The sequence below is a fragment of the Sander vitreus genome, chromosome 12, assembly GCF_031162955.1.
Source record: "Sander vitreus isolate 19-12246 chromosome 12, sanVit1, whole genome shotgun sequence".
In the NCBI taxonomy this organism is placed as follows: domain Eukaryota; kingdom Metazoa; phylum Chordata; class Actinopteri; order Perciformes; family Percidae; genus Sander; species Sander vitreus.
The window spans coordinates 21102404-21118506 of NC_135866.1; the positions used below are offsets into that span (position 1 = coordinate 21102404).

The 16103-nt window shown below is 41.5% G+C and overlaps 1 protein-coding gene across 1 annotated transcript in view; it reads left to right on the forward strand.

Annotated features, from left to right (window-relative positions):
* LOC144526940 (low-density lipoprotein receptor-related protein 8-like) overlaps positions 1–16103 on the forward strand; it is a 79653-nt gene that overhangs the window by 38803 nt on the left and 24747 nt on the right. The window contains exons 4-6 of the mRNA XM_078264699.1: positions 1059–1187; positions 11765–12154; positions 14830–14952. Of these exons, the coding sequence (XP_078120825.1) occupies positions 1059–1187; positions 11765–12154; positions 14830–14952 (642 nt within the window). The remainder of the gene's footprint in view (positions 1–1058; positions 1188–11764; positions 12155–14829; positions 14953–16103) is intronic.

The following is a 16103-nucleotide window of genomic DNA, read 5'->3' on the forward strand; positions in this document are numbered from 1 at the left end:
AACAATGCATTTCCATATGAACTGCTTTGTGTAGAAAGATGGTTTGGCAGACCTTCTCCCTGTCAGGTCCAATTACCGACGATGCAGTTTACACCTAACATTGCTCGTGACAGTATCAGAGATTCTTCTAACCTCATATATCATATTAATTATAGAGCTTGATCTCAGTCATCACGCTACTAATGATCCTCTTATTGCATTGCTTGTCAGCTGCAGTGCTGTTTCAGTGAGCTCATGTCGAAAAGAAAATATGACCATTGAAAGTTTTCAAAAGCTAACCGTTCTAAAGAAGAAGTGTCTTAAAAAATGTCTTCTACAGTATGTGGGATTTGTTCTTAGGTAAAAACAGAGCACACTTAGGCACATTTAAGTGCTGACATGTTTGCTAAAAAATTATTTATTGCATTTACTTATGCTAAATATGACCAACTGGCACTCACATTGAATTTACAAGGGCAATAGGATTGATCATAAGAACCCCGGTGCGAACAAATCTTTGGTTTAAGAATACATCATGAATCTGACGGACACTTTTCTTATGATCTTTCTCAAGAACAAATTTAAGAAAAAACTTCAGAAGATATGGTGAATGAGGCCCATTGTTCTTAAAATGTGAAAATAAAATCCTCCAAAATGTCAAATGATTTGCCATTTAGGCTGACCCCTTGATTTCCTACTGGGAGGCTTAAGGCTGCACTGTAAGCAAAGATGTATAATTAACATGGTTCATATTAAACGCACTGTAATCTGGATCAAACCTACGCTGTGCCAACTAGAGCAGATTGGCAGGAAAAGGAGCAAGGGGGTGCCTTGTTCTTTTGCTTTACAGCCAATTGTGCATTTGCTGTATTTCACGATCTTTCGGCATGTCTCTTTAGAGGCAGTCCAGACATTAAAGTCAATTGGCCAGTGTGGTGGATTTTTGGATGAGTTTTAACTGCATCATGGGGCCGGTAGAAATTGAGTCCAGCGGTGTCTTGTAGTTGTTTTCTGCTGCCTTTAATGGGACCATAAAACCACTGCAGTAATCTCCCCATCTCTTTCATCTCTGCCCACAGGCAAACAGACGTGCCCTCCAGAGAAATTTGACTGTGGGGGATCTACCAACAAGTGTGTCTCGTTGTCATGGAGATGTGATGGGGAGAAGGATTGCGAGAACGGGTCTGACGAGGAGGACTGTGCGTCTGGTGAGTTTGTTAAAGTTGGCTGTCAGTTCTCCTCTATAATGGAAATAACCTCAAAGCAACATATCAACCTTTGTTCCGGCTGGTTTTACTTACATTCTCCGCTGCAAACTGCATTTCAAGAGGGTACTTTAATTCAAATAGGGGCAATGACAGATCTGCAGAAGTGTATGGGGTTTGATCCTTTCTGATCTCACGTATCACCCAGAGGCTTTAGACATTAAAGCACAGTAGGGAACACTATATAATTAGAAGGATTTGAAGTGAGGTTTGAGTTTCAATCCAGCTGTACTCGACAACAAAGTCCTCTTTGATGTGGAAAGATTTTTGGTTTGGAGTATCAGATATTTGCAGCTTTCAGATATTTAGGTTTCTGAGGTTTAGGTTTCTGTCATCACATTTTGAACCTTTAGCCTTTCCACTGCATGGGCCCTCAGAACCATCATCCAAATGACATCACCTCCTTCTCAGCCTATCAGACAAGTCAACCGTGTGCTGCCCCCACCCCCAGCCCCCTGCAGGGACTATTCTTGCCCTACTTCTGAGGCGCCGTGAAGAATTGGCTTCTTCTTTTCTCTCTTTCCCTTGCTTCTTCATGTCAAACATTGATTGAGGCAACAGAGCTGTAGGGGGTGTGGTGTTTAGACTTTGAAGATTGCACAAAATGGCATGCAGCGGCAAATGCACAGAGGGAGAAAAAAAGCCATCTCCTTATTATCCTATATAAATGATGGTTTTTTTTTCTTTTCAGGCATCTGCTTCCTGTCAGTTGTTTGTGTGTGGGTGTTGAGATTATGACTGGCTGGCTTTTAAGCAATTCATGTTTATTTGTTAGGAATACATACAAGTTTGAGTTTTTATTTAGAGAGGAAGCCAAATCAATTTGGCTTAATGTTAAAACACAAATAAGGGATAGTTTCCTCTTGAATATATATTTACCCTCTCCTCCCTTAAAGGATACCTGGTACAAGGGATTTAATTTGTGGTGCAATAGAGATATTTTTTGCCAGATCAGCCTGCAAGTGGCCTGTCAATGACTCCCCGTGTCAAAGTGGTCCCACACACTCACGCCTGAGCAAGTGGTAGTGATTCCATTGACGTTAGATCTAATGCCTTCTTGGGTTAGATGACTTTTCACTGCACTGTCCATTAAGACCCAGTCTAGCCTGCGCTAATCCTTTTTTTATTCTAATGTCTGTATTGATGCAGCAGTCTTAAGCTTCTCAGTAGTGACATGAGGGCAGGCAGCAGGCTGCCACCCACACAGGCAAAGGCCAAAATCCCTCCAGAGGTAAACGCTGCTCAGCGTGACCAGGAGAGAGAAGTTGACTCCGACACCAGCGCACCACAGTGCTAATTACACATCACAAATTAGGCCTATTAAGTGTTGCTCAGGCCAGTTTATGTGAAGACTGATTAGGGCCTATGTAAGCTCGAAAGATGATGTCATCAAATGCAAGAAGCTTTTAACCGTTACATCACTGCTGATCAGTTTGAAAGTACCAAGCATTCTCCCACTTCTTAACCTTGTTTAGAAGAAAGAAAGCTTGCTTTGAATATTTAACAATAACAAAGAGTTTCCCTTATTACCTCTGTCACTGAGGTTATGTTTTTGGTTTGGTATGTCTGTTTGTCTGTGTGTTTGTTGGTTGGTTTGATTGTCTGTCAGCAGGATTATGGAAAAACTACTGGCCGATTTTCATTAAACCTGGTAGAAGGGTGTAGGATGGGCCAAGGAAGAACCCATTAAATATTGGAGCAGATCCGAATAACAGGGCGGCAACATTGAGAAAAATCTGTTCCTGAGTGGGAAAATTCATGCTGCATTAAAAACATTCTGAGATAGGGAATGCCTTGGCGGAGGTCTGCTCTCGCCGAGTGCCCTTCTAGTTTTAGCTAAGTGTTTTAATGCCTAAACCTAACCAGACCTTACCCATACTGTACTGCCTGGCTATTATTGGAATAAACAATAGAAAAAAATTCACAGTGAACATTCAAATCATTCAGCATAATCCATGTTTTGCAGACTTGTCAAATCAGCATTCTCAGTGGTGAGTGTATGTTTAAAAGTGTTGTAAGTGAAACAAACCCTATGTAAATGCAAACTTAAAAGGGGTTTACTCCTCGATGCAGCGGGCCTGGGTTCGACTCCGACCTGCGGCCCTTTGCTGCATGTCATTCCCCTTCTCTCTCCCCTTTCATTTCTTCACCTGTCAATAAAGGCCTAAAAATGGCCAAAAAATAATCAAAAAAAAAAAAAAGAAGTTAGTTATAGTTCACAGAATTTGAGCTGGGCACTAATGATAATTGCCTTGTGTGTCAAAAGCACTGCTAGCTGTATTACTCCTAAGTACCGCAGGCAGAAGGCTTTAGATCTTTCACATTTACAGTCAAGAAGTGAGGCGAGAGAGGAGTGGTGGAAATTACCAATTGGTTTGAGTATGTCTCAGTGTGTCTATTCGTTGAAGGTTAGCTTTTGGCACAAGGGCAGCTGGAGAATTCACTTCAAAGCAGCATTTACTCAGCTGTATGTTTGGGTTTAGAAGGACAAGATGAATGAATGAAGATGTGTAAAATGCAGCAGATGCAGCAATCGGATAAACTCCAGAATAAAGCTATTTTATGAGCAGTGTATGTATGCTCCTGCCAGCCAGCAAAAGGCTCAGCTGCAGACCTCAGTGAGTGAGGCTGCAATTCACCTTTTGGTGCAGTTATTTTAAAGTGCCCATATTATGAAAAAAAACACTTTTTCTGGGATTTGGGGTGTTCTTTTGTGTCGCTGGTGGTTCCACACGCATACAAACTTTGAAAAAAATTCATCCATGCTGTTTTGAGTGAGATACGGTTTCTGAATGTGTCCTGCCTTCAGTCTCCAGGTGAGCTGTTCAAAATCGGCACGGCTTGTGACGTCACAAACTGTAACGAGCTGGCTAACCGCAACCGTTAGCTCGTAGCGTTAGCGTTAGCATGCTAATGCTAGCATGCTACCTCGTTCTCAATAGCAAAGCACTGCTACAACACACACAAGTTCACCATAATCTACAAAATAACTACTTACATGTGCACCCTCATTTAGAAGTCTCCCAGCTAATCCTGCCTTGTAACTGACCGAAGTTGGAGAAACAGCCTTTCTTTTACTGTCTACGGAGCTAGCTAGCTGACATGATCTACATCTGAGCTGCTGCGCATGTGCGAGTGCAATCAAAGATAATACAGAAGAAGAAGAAGAAAAGAGGTCTCACTCTGTAGCTAAAACAGAGACCAAGTGAAAAGAGGATCTGCAGCAGTGAGAGAGAGCTGTGCAGTACAACAAAAATATGGTGTTTTTTTTGAAAATTAAACCATGTAAACCTATTCTGGTACAACCTTAAAATACAATTATGAACCTGAAAATGAGCATAATATGGGCGCTTTAAAATATTGAAGCATAAATGGAAAGTGTCAGCACCATTGAGCATCAAATGTAAAAGGGACTCCCCAAGTCTAAACAAGAAACAAAAATGTCTATCCCTTCCACAGCAGAATCAACATTGTTTGACTTAAGTCAGTGGCTCTGTCATCTGTGAAGGCTTTCATGTAATTGTGGTTACATGCTTATTCAGACATGCTGTTCCTATAGACTGTAAGTGGTGAAAAGCCCCTTTCAGGAGGTCTGGGCTCTGCACGAATTTTTGGTACTTTATGAAACCAAAAAAGCCCACAGGAATGCCCTCTTTCTGTAACTACTGGCCAGGTGTGCACAGGTTTACAAGCTTTAAGCTTTGCACCTAGTCTGGCTATCACCAGACAAAGCTCAATCTTTTAAGATTGAACATTAGTCTGGGGAGTCTGCTCTGTATTTCCTCTGCACAAGAGGCATGATCAAGGAGCATAGTTCAAATGACTCTGTACGCAATTGTATAGTCCTTCAACCAATCAGACCAATGATCCGGCTGACGTAGCAGCGACAGTGGCATCAACGGGTTGCTGCCATAGAGTGCTGCGCTTCGGTGGCCGGCTTGTTGAATGTAAACAAAAAGCTGCTTCGTCACTTCTCTATCGTCATCGTGTTTAACCCGCCAATAGCGCGCCAGGTGGATAAGCCAGTTTGTGATTGGTTCCCGCAAATTTGTAACGGAAGCAGGATAGATAAACGTACAGGTTTCCAGCCTGAGCTGCAGGGTGAAATCAAATTGCCGGCAGAGCGGGCTGGGTTTACCCAGTCTACTTTGCACCATCTTTTTCTCACGTCCCTGTTAGGCAGAAGTGATGAAAACAATCGCACCACCCCACCTAAGGTGCCTGGCATGCTTTAAAAAGACTTCATATTTTTGAATTAACCTCTCACTATTCACAGCTAGTGTTACACTAGCAAATGCAGGTAACTTGTTTCCTCTTTAGGCTGCGTTCACACTCACTCCTGCAGTCCTCAGACGGTCCAGACAAAATGCAGGTATTTCCATTCATTTTAAATAGAGGGAGTGTGATTAGTCTGCGGCGGTGGGGGCTGCAGCGGGGAGCCGCAGGGGGAGCCAAAAACCCACAGCAGCAAAAAAGTTGAGACCATCTTAACTTTTGGAGGAACGCAACCTGACGTCATGTCATGTAATCAGCGATCAGACTTGGCAGTCCATTTTGAGGCGGCGTGAGAGTCCCGTATAGTAAACAGGAAACATCACTGCCTCTATCGCTAACACTATTGAGGATAAAAAATGAAACACAAGCACTGAACTGGCCAGGAGGTTGTGCAACAACTAAATGTTTCCTGCAACAACAAAGCACAGTCCCTCCGTATTTTTTCCTTCTCTCTTTCTCCGTGAAATGAAGCTGCCTTTAAGTGCGGTCGGAAATGTTGAGATCTTTTAAAGATCTGACAGGAAACAATAATTGTGAAATATAAAGTCAAATTGTGCTACATTGGAGGGTAAAAGAACACAACAGGATGTCACACAAGTGGGCCATTTAAGTGAAACACCCACTGCCGCACAACCCTGCAACAAGTTTCCAGATTGCTTTACCTGGTCTGAATGGGTCTTTGACTGACTTATTATGGACAAGCCAAGCATTCTAGACATGCATTCACAAGCACTCACACATAAATCATTTATTGGACAGTTTTTGTCGACTTGGGCCTCCTACAGCGCTGGGTGGACTCACCTTGGAGAATTGAAGTGACTGTCACATCAAGTCATGCTCCAATTCACTGCACCTTGTGTCTCTGGTGGTCAAAAAAGGTAAATGTTGGTTGTGAAGTTGTCCAAAACTCTTTTCTAATATTTTTTTTTTTTATTTGATCTTGGATAAATAAGTTGAAGATGGATTCCTTTACACGTTTCATGATCAGCAGAAATGCATACATTTGTTTAGCTTTTGAACTCAAGTCCATTACCACACAAGTCTTTAGTTAGTCCTTGGCAAAAACATCAGATTGGGTTGGAAGAGCACCCTATCCCTGAGTTGTGAAGGCACCCTCAATATGAGCCTGCTTTTTGGCATCTTTCATATCTTTCATGCTTTGGTCAGCATGCTCAAGCTTAATCCTGCTCATGGTGAGCAAAACATTCAAACACACTTTACACTTTCACTTGTGTTTACCCAAAAATGAGTAGAGAGGCTGCACTCCCAAAACTGACTGAGCTGGAACAGTTGGTCCCAGCGCGCTCTGCTATTAGTAGAAATTTACAGAGTCCATAGCCCCCCGCAGACTTGGAGACTTGCAGGGGCATCCTGCTAATTGAGTCAACCACATGTTGAATTATGTATTAAGTACAATCTAGCCCTCACCAGAGTAAGCTTTCCTTGATCAACATCAGCAAACATTACATTAAGCAGCAGTTCAAAATAGGCTCCGCAAGAAAGTTGAACTGTCCTCGACCCTCAGCGGTAGAGATTATTGTGCACTCACTCTCCAGGCTTTTCTCCTGAGCTCACCTGTCTGCTAGGATCTACTGTACAGCGCAGCACAGGAGCCGCTCTGGGTTTGTGTTTTTTCATGTGTGTTTGCATTTGCACTTAGTGTCAGGTTGAGTTGCCTGCCTGGTGTGTGCATATAATGTCTCTGTGTGGTTGTATTTTTGCATGTTTTCGTTATTCATATTCAACGCTGCTTGGATAGTATGAGGCAAACAATTACTTCCTGCTCTACTCACAGCTGTCTCCCCCTCACTGTAGTGAAACTGAACTGGCAGTTACTGTTCATCCCCACCGATTAAGCTTTCACACAGGAGCGTTTTACAGGACAAAAGTGCTTCCACCGACAACAAAAATCTCCCTAAGTTCATTCTGCTAATCGAAATCCGGTGGCCGTTTTGTCTCGTCCCAGCACCCATTCCATGTCTCCCCCATTTGCCCTGTTACTGTAGATGAGAGAGTTGTTGCTTCTCTATTACAGCTGTTTCCTCTGTAAATGTTTGTGTGGCATCACAAAGGTCAGCCACTGAGCTATTTCCCTGATGAGGCACGGTGACCAGTCTGAACTGGCAGGCAGTGTGTGAGTGTGTGCCTTTCTACCTTTCTAGGCTTTTCTTTGGTGGATGTTTCATGTTCCAGTGACCTTGCTGCAGTGGCTGGGGCTGTAGTGGACCCAGCCACTGCTCTCTGAGCAGAGTGGACAGGTCTGAACTGTCCCTTTAGTTAAATCTAAAGTGTGAATATCTATGAATATCTGTCTGTGAATATCTATGAGAGAGCTGAGAGGACGTTAAGCTGCACAGACAGTGACTGATATGCTCAGAGGTATTTATGCGTGTGCAGATAAAAGATACATGACTCTGTTTTTGCATGCTTTCACGCAACCTGGATGTCTTTCTTTTTATCTCACATCGTCCTCCTCCCCTGCTCCTACACTAAAAATATATTACATATTATATAATATCCTTTTTTTCTGTCTTTCCTTTGTGCATCCTGACTATTCACACACACACACACACACACACACACACACACACACACACACACACACACACACACACACACCAGCTGTAATGCTAATGTCAGTGGAACGACGAGTCATCTCTTGCCTTTTCAGCTGAGCCACTGGTTGCTGCTGGCAACAATCTCCCATTATCAAAGCCACCAGAAAAAGTAAAGTGTGTTATGCTGCCAGCTTCTGACTACCACTGTGGTAGTCATAGAAAAGGTTCTCCCACCCAAGTTATTAAGCAAGGGGCAATATATGGCCACCAGTGTAAAGCTCTCAGTGAATTTAGCATTTTTATGGAGTTTTTATTAGTTCACATCATTCTGTATTTCCCGTTCAATTATTTATTATTCATTATAGCTAGCAAAGTTGTGTTTGATTACATAAAGAACTGAGGTAAAGTAGCCACCCCGTCAGGAGATAATTAAAAATGTAAGTGAACTCTTTTTGGTAATAAACAGTAAAAATAACCTGAGAAATATAATTAAGGGCCACAAATACAGCATACACTATGTCTCATTACTATGTGTGTACTGTGTACTAGAGTACATACTGTACATGCAATGTATGCATACATATAGTATAAACATCCATTCAGTGTTTAGTATCTATAGTATTTTCCTGCTTTTATTCAAGCAGCCATAACAAATTATGTAAATAGATGAAGAAAAAAAAAAACTTGGTCCCTCTGTGATTTATTTCTCATTTAAAAGCCACTGACTTGTACAAAAATACACGCAGGCAGTATATGGGCTCAAAGTTGCTCCATAGTCTTGAAATTCACTTTCAAGACTATTCCGTGGCCCCACTGGGAAACAAAGTCTCTCTCAAGTGTAACCAGGCCACTCATGTACATTACTAATGGTCTGCCCCCTGTGTAACAATGTACATGTCTGTTAAATCTCCTTAATTATTTAGTGCCACATTAGTATGGAGTGAGGGTAGAGGCATACCACGGACACTAGTTATAAAACCTATCAGATGGAGCTTGTTTAATATTAATGAATATAAACCCTTTCACTGAACTGCATGTTGACACTTGTTTTTTTAATTAAACACTGAGAAAACAGATAGAGACTTTACCATATGGTATAATTACATAGGATAGTAATTAGGACACTATCTTGCATCTGATGTTCATTCACCCAGTTAGACTCCGCACGTGGAAATGCATATGATTTTCCACTCTACCATGTAATTTAATGTATCTTTTTGTATTATTCCGTTAGCTTATACATAGTGTTTTATCTTATGAGTAGGAAACTACACTACACCCGTTGCTGTGCGTTACTTTTCTTTAGTTGATAGTGTCTATCATAGCTTATCATTATTTGTAACTGATGGTTAAATGTTGATGTCTCTCATTTCTGCTCAGAACATTTCAATTTGGTTTATCTGTAGCAATTTAAATGCTGATCCCTGTTTTGAGCTTTATACCGCTAATCAGAATTACAAATAACGTCATATGCACGTAACATCTTGACTGTAGGACCGAACCACTACTCAATCTTTGAGAGATGTGGGCTTTCTACTGCCGGTCACTGACAATATGCTCCTGCTTTAAAATGTGCTGATTCTGTGTAGAATGTTTTAAAACTGCAATCCTTTCCTGTAACCAGCCTTAACAGCCAAAGGCAGGGGTGTTGAAGCTGAACTCCCTGTGGTTTGTCTAAATATCAAATTCTGCTTCTCCCTGTGCTGGCTTCTGTGCTACTATTGGTTTACAGTGGGAACCTCGACTCTCTTCACATCCTGGGTGCTTTTGGACTGACTTGAGTAGAGACAGAGAAAGTTGGAAAAGTGAGAGAGAGAGAGAGAGAGAAAAAAGATTTACAGAATCATTGAGGTTAGCTTTGTGAAGGGCAGAGGTAACTTTACAGTCCAAACTTGTCCTTCCTGTAGAGAAACATCTTCAGGCAATAAGGAACAAAGTCAATCCTGCCCTACAAAGCCGAAACGCAGTAACTATGTATTTAGTCAAAATTAGGTTTCTCGTATTTCTTATATTACTTAAATGGACATTTTGTTTGTAGGTATAATGTTTTTCCTGTGCCCTTTACATTGTCCTAGGTCTTGTACAAGGGCTGTGGCAATGATTTGTTTTTGTTTTTTGGAGGAGGAGCAGGTAACAGGTATAAAAGTGTTTGCAATTTATACATTTGTTACGCACTGCCGAGGTGCCACTTGAGCAAGCCACTGAACCCTCTTACTACTCAGGGTGACTGACCATTGCTAGCCCCATTTCTCTACATCTCTCCACAACAACTGTATGTCTATGGGTCCTGTGTAAAACAATTGTGCTTGTTTGTGCGATAGACCACAGACTCTGTACTACATTTAACAATTATTTATTAAACACTAAATATTACATTTAAATAATAATATATAATTAATAAATTATATATATATATATATATATATATATGTGTATGTGTGTATATATATATATATATATATATATATATATATAGTATATATATATATATATATATATATATATATGTATGTGTTGCTATCTGCCACGTGGTGAGTAAATGTTTGTACCAAAATAGTTCTGTTTTTCAGTCTTCATTTTGGCGAAGGTGCAGCTACTTTCTTCTGTTGCTCTGCTGTCTGCATGTCGGAGCTTTGAGGGGGCGGGCCGACACACACAAACACTGGCGCACACACCAGACGCCAGCCACCACGTCACTTCTGTTTACTGATAGCTATCGTTTACCTCAGGCTAATGAATTAGCTAGTAAGTGGCGATTTTTGGCAAACAGCCTTGAATGAAACAATGAAATGAAATGTTAACCAATCATTAACCATTGACCGACAAGCAGGAAATGGAGTCTCCGTTCAACTGTCCGGGAGGCTCTGACACATTTTCCGCACTCCGTGTCCGCGGACAGCTGTAGGCTTGTACCGGTTAATGTTCTGTGCATTGTCAGACACATGCAGCCACTTTGCTGAAACCGCTTGCGAGACTGACAAGTCCACAGCAGCCCGTGGCGTTTATGTCCGAGCCTGTCTCCACCTGCAGGTTGTCAACTGTGTGGTTTGGAATGAAAGGGAGAAAACAGGACAGAGTAACACGGCGGATATCGCTCATATACTTTTTATTGTGTCTTGCTTAGGCGGCCGCCTTAGCTGCAAAGTGCTGCGGGAAACCCTGCAGTGTCTCTTTGTTGATCATAGACGAGAGAAAGATGAGACAGGTAGAAGACAAGATAAAACAAACACACTAGAAAGAGAGAGATCTTTTGAGAGAGGAGGAAGTACCATGATAGAGATCGGTCACGAGAGAGAAGGACCGGCTGATGGCAGAGAGAGCTGAGCTCTAGAAAGTCTCTTACCATCTTCTTGTGATAACCACCATTATCCCCCTGCTCCCGTCCAGCACTCTTTCTGTCTCTTCCCTAGTTATGATAGCCATTTTGACTTTAAGCCTACCTGAGAAACTCTATTACGGTCACCGTGTACCTATATTTGGAGCTAATTTGAGTCAATATATTCCTCACCTCTGGTTTCTCTCATCTACCTAATGAGCAAAACCTGAAACCCTGGTTTTAAGGCTGGTCTTTTTAAATATTAATTAAATTCCACTTTTCAGCAATTGACGGAGATAAGATAGCAGCAAAACTTTAAACCCAAAATAAATGTTTCACCTTTCCTGATTCAATGTCTGCTCGTTCCCTAGATGCCAAAGCCTGCCCCAGCGGTGAGTTCATGTGTGCCAACCGCAAGTGCTTGTCCATCGTCCACGTGTGCGACGGTGACGACGACTGTGGAGACGGCAGTGATGAGCTCAAGTGTACCTCCCCTCTGACCTGCGGGCCCAACCATCTCCGCTGTAACACCTCGGAGTGTGTGCCTCTCATATGGAGCTGCGACGGAGACCCCGACTGCTCCGACAGTTCGGACGAGGGGCCGGAGCGCTGTGGCGGCGACGGCGTCCCGTATCTGCCTAACCGCCGAACAAACTGCACCGCTGGGGAGTTTCGCTGCGCAAACGGGGAGTGTGTGCGGCTAACCTGGAAGTGTGATGGCGATCCAGACTGCAAGGACAAGTCTGATGAGTCTGACTGCCGTGAGTTTCTCCTTCTGTCTTTTCTTTACATCTCCTTGCCTTCCTCCCCTCATACTGTAGGCCTGCTCTTGCTCTTGAGCTTATATGTTCTCTATTGTATCAGAACTATTCCTCTATTCATATTTGAAAGGCTGTCCTCTCTGTCTGAAAGAGTGTCTCTACATATGGAATATGTAACTGGGTTGAGGTAAAGTTTCAGGACAGCATACCTGTCAAGTTTTGGATTTGAAAATAAGGGGGGAAAAAAAAGTTTGTGCCTCTAGCCCGCGCTTGTGCTTGGCGGATTTCTCGTGCTGACATACATCATTCCTTCCCCCGTGTGAGATGCTAAAGTCGCAGTTACAAAACTTACAAAACGCGTGACTGTCCCCCACCCTGCTCCTCTTCAGAAAAGTAAATTCGCTGTCCCATTGATCGCGGTATTTGGTGGCAGTTATCGCGAGGCTAGTGACAGAGCTCAGATTGGGAATGTTTTTTTTTTTTTTACTCCGCCCGGGGTATTATTATTTTTTAATAACGCAGTTAATTCCCATTAAAATACGGGAGATTTACGGGAAAATACTAATACGGGAGGACGGCAGGAAAGAAGGGTAAAATACGGGACTTTCCCGGCCAAAACGGGATACTTGACAGGTATGGGACAGTAGTGAATGGTAACCATGAAGAAGTTCCAGCTGTGTTCCAATTCCATACTACATGCTAATTCTAATTTCCGTCTCACTGATGCAAATGCTTATTCTTGAGTGTGCTGTTTATTTACACTATAGTCCCACAATGCAATGCATTGAAAATGGAGAAGCTATTAATAGCTGCAAAACGTTGTTGGTAAAACAGCTGTAAAAAAGATTAAAAAAAACAAACATATGTATAAAATCTTAAGAAGAAACAATATTGCTTTCTCTTTGTGAACTTTAATTGGCAGAGGTTTCCAAAGCAGCAGTTTGATTGAATTCAGTTGCCCCACAAATTGCATCTTTTCCTGTTATTTTACAAATATACAAAATCTTGTATACTAACTTCAAAGAGAAAGTACTTTTTATATAGTATTGTGCATTCGATTTACAAGTAGTATGAAATCGGAACACAGCACATCTCTCCAGCTGGAGGCTGCTCGTAGCACCATGGTTACACACACAACTCTGTTCTTGTTTACAATGGGTAGTTTTGTTTAAATCTAGTTTAAATCTAACAATTCAAATTATGTTGAGGGTTTAAGTTGTTTGTCTTTCTTTTATTCTGCATATACTGCATTGCCACTATGAATATTTTAAACAGTAGCATCAAGTCGTTTTACATGTATTATACTCATCTTGTTCAAAGATAGGCCTAGCTTCAAACCATAGAAATACAGACACATTCAGAAATAATTACACTGAACTGTTATTTTACATTATCCTTATATAGACAGTCGGTTAAGATATGTTTGCTTTGAGACTGGAGAGTGGAAAAAACAACATATAGCACATTTCCACTCTGCTGGTAGTTGGAATACGTTTTTTTTTCTCCTTATTTTTCTAAATGTGTCTGCTAAAGAATGTGTGTGAAGATCGGGCCTTGTGATAAAGCAGGTTTTCCTATTAGGTGGTCATGGATGGGGGAGCCCTGAAGCTCTTGTCTCACTAAGCCAGAGTGTGAAGCCCAGATAGTCCCACTATTCATTATCAAGATGTGTGGTGCACACATCAAACCCACCTCTCCCACTCTGTGGTGTCATATAGGCAGCACTTACAAGAGATTGATGTTTTGTTAGCCAACTGGATAGCTGCATTTAGAGAGCAGCCTGGAGGCGGGTGGAGGACCAACCTCGTATTTGTCCAGAGATTACTACCATTTACCTCCAATACATTTGCTATATTCACATGCTTAATGTCTATGTGAGGATTCATTTGCCATTTAAATAGAGTGTTCTGCAAACTCTTCGGCTGAAGACAGATACTATTGTGATTCATCAAAATATTTCCGACATTTAATATAAAGCGTGTGCTTGTGTCTGTAAGTTACTGACCAATCAGATCAATAGATTGATCTCCCAGATACAGGGAAACGCTGTACACTGTATAAAGAGTATGCTCCTAGTGTCATGTGTTTATATGTGCACATGTGTGTCCAGGCTACAGCGGCCCTGTCTCCATTTTATTCCCTCTGTTCTTCATCTTGTAATAACACTAAATCATATCCCCCTCAGTCATATATATTGCGTTTTAGTGTGGTTTAGAAAGGAATTATAGGAGCACACTGGGCCTCGTTGATGAAAAGCTTGTCTGTGCTTGGGATTTTAATGAAATTTGGTGTGGCTTCATGCAGCCTCCATCGTTGCATTACTATATTGAAAATCATTCATCACACGCCCTCAGGTTGACTGTCTCTGTCCTAGGCTGCACCTACAGTAACACAGGCTCTGAATGGACAGAAGTACAGTACAGTTATTGCACTGCGTTCTTGATTTCATGCATGCTTCTACAAAAGGATTTTAAAAAAATAGGTTGTTAGGCATGTCTTGCCTTTATTAGACTGGTTAAAGTAGAGAGAATTGTGAAAAACTGATAAAAGTAATATGCAAGAAAAGGTCTTGGGCTGGTTTCAACCCCAGGATGTTGTGTACCTCTTGAAGGGATTTAAAGGGGATTTACAAGTCCAATTTCAAGTGTCTTTATGTGCGTGTGTGCCTCTTACAGCCCTGTTGACATGCCGTCCCGATGAGTTCCAGTGCGGTGATGGTTCCTGCATCCACGGCACCAAGCAGTGTAACAAGGTCCATGACTGTCCTGACCGCAGCGATGAATCTGGCTGTGTCAATGGTGGGTACACCTGTCACTGCTGTCTGCATGTCCTGCTGCCAGAATCTGTCCTCCTCTCTGTCTGTTTACCTGTCTTCTGATTTTTTGCCTGTGTCTGTTTGAATCTGTCTTCCTATTTGTTGTTCTGTCTTTAATAAATATATATATATATATATATATATATATATATATATATATATATATATATATATATTTGGTTCAGTGTGTCACTGCCTTTTGCACACTTCTGCCTTTGTGAAATGCTTTGAAAACAGGAGGGAGTTTGTAATGACCTCTGATAACTGTGTGGCTACAGTACCTGTGTGATCTGTGTAATATGGTTGAAATCCTCACAGCTGTATTTGTGGCAGAAATAAAGAGAATTTAAGGCAATATTTGCACCCACTACTTTTGAATGTCTTTCCGCTTGAGTTTAAGTATAATGTCTCATTGTGCAAAAAGTCATGAAAATTGATTCATAGTAAATAATCTAAAGTTGCAATCCTTAAGATTTCAGTTCTGATAGATTTGGCGACACTCCTTGAGCAGCTACTTTGTCAGAAATGAAACAGAATAACAACAGGTGTATCTGTTTACAGGGCAGCTAAACTTATGTTTCAATAAAGAGGTCAGTCAAAAATATAATTGTACAACGATCTGATTTCATGCTGTGCACAGCACCGCATGGTGAGAGGAGTTGGCTGGACTTCCCTACTACTTCCCTAATTCACTAATGTGAAATGTTGCAGTTTACTAGGTTGCAGTTTACTAGTTACCCATATATATATATATATATATATATATATATATATATATATATATATATATATATATATTTTGTTGAATTTCCAGCACTGAAAGGCATTCTTGTCCGATGACATGGCCACCAGCCTTGGCGTGGTCAGCTGGTCGCAGACATTGTTTTGATTGGCAGACGAGTGGAGGTGCAAATTTAAACAAGAGAACTAATAAAAAAAATGTAGAGACAGCTCCTTGTAAGCCATTCTACCCTTGATGGTGTTGCACTGAAATCCGTCCCAACTGCTTTGCTGACCCGCGTTGTCCGGAAATATGTCAAAAGAAGGCCTATGGATCCAGCCCAGTGCTTTTTGTAAGCTGATTAAATTACTTCTCCCTCTTCTGACTATGACGCATAATTTACCAGCATACTG